This window comes from Brassica oleracea, chromosome C1, assembly GCF_000695525.1.
Source record: "Brassica oleracea var. oleracea cultivar TO1000 chromosome C1, BOL, whole genome shotgun sequence".
Classification (NCBI taxonomy): Eukaryota; Viridiplantae; Streptophyta; class Magnoliopsida; order Brassicales; family Brassicaceae; genus Brassica; species Brassica oleracea.
In genome coordinates, this window is record NC_027748.1 from 16,361,879 (window position 1) to 16,364,483 (window position 2,605).

General features: G+C 39.3%; 1 protein-coding gene across 1 annotated transcript; it reads left to right on the top strand.

The window, feature by feature from the left end:
• The first annotated feature begins 944 nt into the window (after window positions 1-944).
• LOC106333114 lies at window positions 945-2,270 on the top strand. The gene has a single exon (XM_013771597.1). It carries the CDS (start codon window positions 945-947, stop codon window positions 2,268-2,270), a length of 1,326 nt encoding a protein of 441 aa, XP_013627051.1.
• Window positions 2,271-2,605: the final 335 nt, after the last annotated feature.

The following is a 2,605-nucleotide window of genomic DNA, read 5'->3' on the forward strand; positions in this document are numbered from 1 at the left end:
TCAAGCACTATGATCATCTACTCATCAAGCACTATGATCATCTACTCATCAAGCACTATGATCATCTACTCATCAAGCACTATGATCATCTACTCATCAAGCACTATGATCATCTACTCATCAAGCACTATGATCATCTACTCATCAAGCACTATGATCATCTACTCATCAAGCACTATGATCATCTACTCATCAAGCACTATGATCATCTACTCATCAAGCACTATGATCATCTACTCATCAAGCACTATGATCATCTACTCATCAAGCACTATGATCATCTACTCATCAAGCACTATGATCATCTACTCATCAAGCACTATGATCATCTACTCATCAAGCACTATGATCATCTACTCATCAAGCACTATGATCATCTACTCATCAAGCACTATGATCATCTACTCATCAAGCACTATGATCACCCACTCATTTACCAAATCAAGCACCATCTTTGATATTTTATGTATTGTTGCTCACTATAAATACCATCACTCATCTCACTCTTTTGTACACAATTACATCTTCTTCTTCTTCCTTATAATAAACTCTTTCTCTCATATTAAGTGTTATTTGCTTCCTACGGGTATTGAATTCTACTCTTATTTAAATTTCCCGATACTATAAATTATAAGTTATTTCATAACAGATATGATTATAACATAAATTTTCTTATGTTGATCGATAATTATTTTATTTTGAATTCATATTTCAGGAGGTCATAAAATCTTCTTGTTTTAAAAAAATACACAATATAAACGTTGTAAGTTCGTGATTAAGAAAACCTTTCAGCGTGATTATACGTATGAACCCTACAACATGGACAAGGTGCGTTATATTTCTATAATTTTGTAACATTAGAAGTTGTCCACACGCAAACTTGTGTATATCTTTGTCTTACTTTACGTTTGCTACAATAGTACAATACGAGACTTTCTAAAAAAATGGCTTCCTCACATTTGCAAAGAGCCATAGAGAACCCAACTCTTGAGCTCAAAGTTGTATCAGCCAGTGGCCTCAGCCATGTTGATGCCACAGACGAGATGGACGTATACGCCGTCGTTTCAATTAACGACGACAAGAAACAAGCGGCCAAAACACCCATCGACTATGATGGTGGTCCAAATCCGACGTGGAACCACACCATTAAGTTAACCGTCAACGAAGAAGCAGCCCGTGAAGGCCTTTTAACTCTCAAGGTCGAGTTGTTTAGTTATTGGCTCAAAGGGAAGGATGACCTTTATTTAGGAGACGTCGACATCTCGGTTCATGAGCTTTTCGACTCAACCCCGCTTCCACCGTTTGCAAACGGTAACGTCAACAAAATGAAGTCGTTGACTTTCCCTATCAAAGTCACAGAAGGAGGAGGTACCAACGCAAAGTTAAGCCTCTTGTACCGGTTTAAACCAGTACCGATTAAGGATTCGTATCCTCTGGCGCCTCAGGATCATTCTCCATCGATTGGTCAACCCGTTTATCCACACTCGGATCAAACCACCACGACTAAACTGATCCTAGAGATTGTGATCAAATTAGCCAAAAACATCGAAGATGTCAACGCCTTCTTGGCCATGGATGTATATGCTTCGGTTGCAATCTGTAAGGATAGGAAAGTTAAGGATAGGATCAATACACCTGTAGCTTTCTCCGCCAATACAAACCCTAAGTGGAACCAGAAGATTAAGTTTTTAATCGATGAAAAATTAGGTCAAGAAGGGCGTTTGATGCTCCTCGTTGAGTTGATGAGCCACAGGCCTTTACTTGGTGATAAGGAAATCGGATCTGTCAGGCTTCCGATTCAACAACTATTAAGCTCAAATCCGTCTTCATCATCAGCCAGTGGTGATGCTAACGGTATGAAGTTGGAGACGCACGCTTTGACCGGTCCTTACGGGAAGAAAGGTGTCGTGAGCTTCACGTATAGGTTTTTTGCAGAACAAATTAGAGTTGCAACGGTTCCAACACCATCTACAACATCCCAACCATATATTATGTATCTAGCGGCCAAGCCTCATTCACTTTCGTCCTCGGATCCGGTTCAGGTGACCACCAGTTATGTGGCTGTTCAACAAGGTGTAAATAGTGGGCCAAGCAACGGTCTAGTACCAATATATATGCCGCCTCAATATCCATCACATGAATATCAACAATATTCACCACGGAAGCAGCGGCCTCAAGCGCAACCGCAGCCACCACCACAACGTTCGCAGCTTAAACCACAGCCTCAGCAGCAGTTCTCTCAGTCACTACCGGATACACAAGAAGCATAGATTTGTAGCATTCGTGCTACATTAACGTATGGAATAAAATGTTCTCAACTTGATATTTATTTTTAACTGCATTGGACTACTTTTTTCCTTCTGAATTTGTAAGAAATAGTCTCCTTATATTTTCAGTTCATTTGTGGTGTTCCTCATTTCATTAGCTTGAAGTTCAATAAAATACAGTTCTTCCATAACTCCATTTTCCCCAAAAAAGTTTAAATCACACTTTTACATATATATAACACTCCCTGTTTCATTTTTCCATTTCCACTTTCGTTTCTTATTCATGTTACTAGTCACTTTCTTATTCTCTGTCTTTTTGTTTGTGGAAATGGAACTGG

Bases quoted from the DNA above. Each gene is read 5' to 3' on its own strand.
- LOC106333114 (XM_013771597.1), top strand. From the start codon at position 945: ATGGCTTCCTCACATTTGCAAAGAGCCATAGAGAACCCAACTCTTGAG.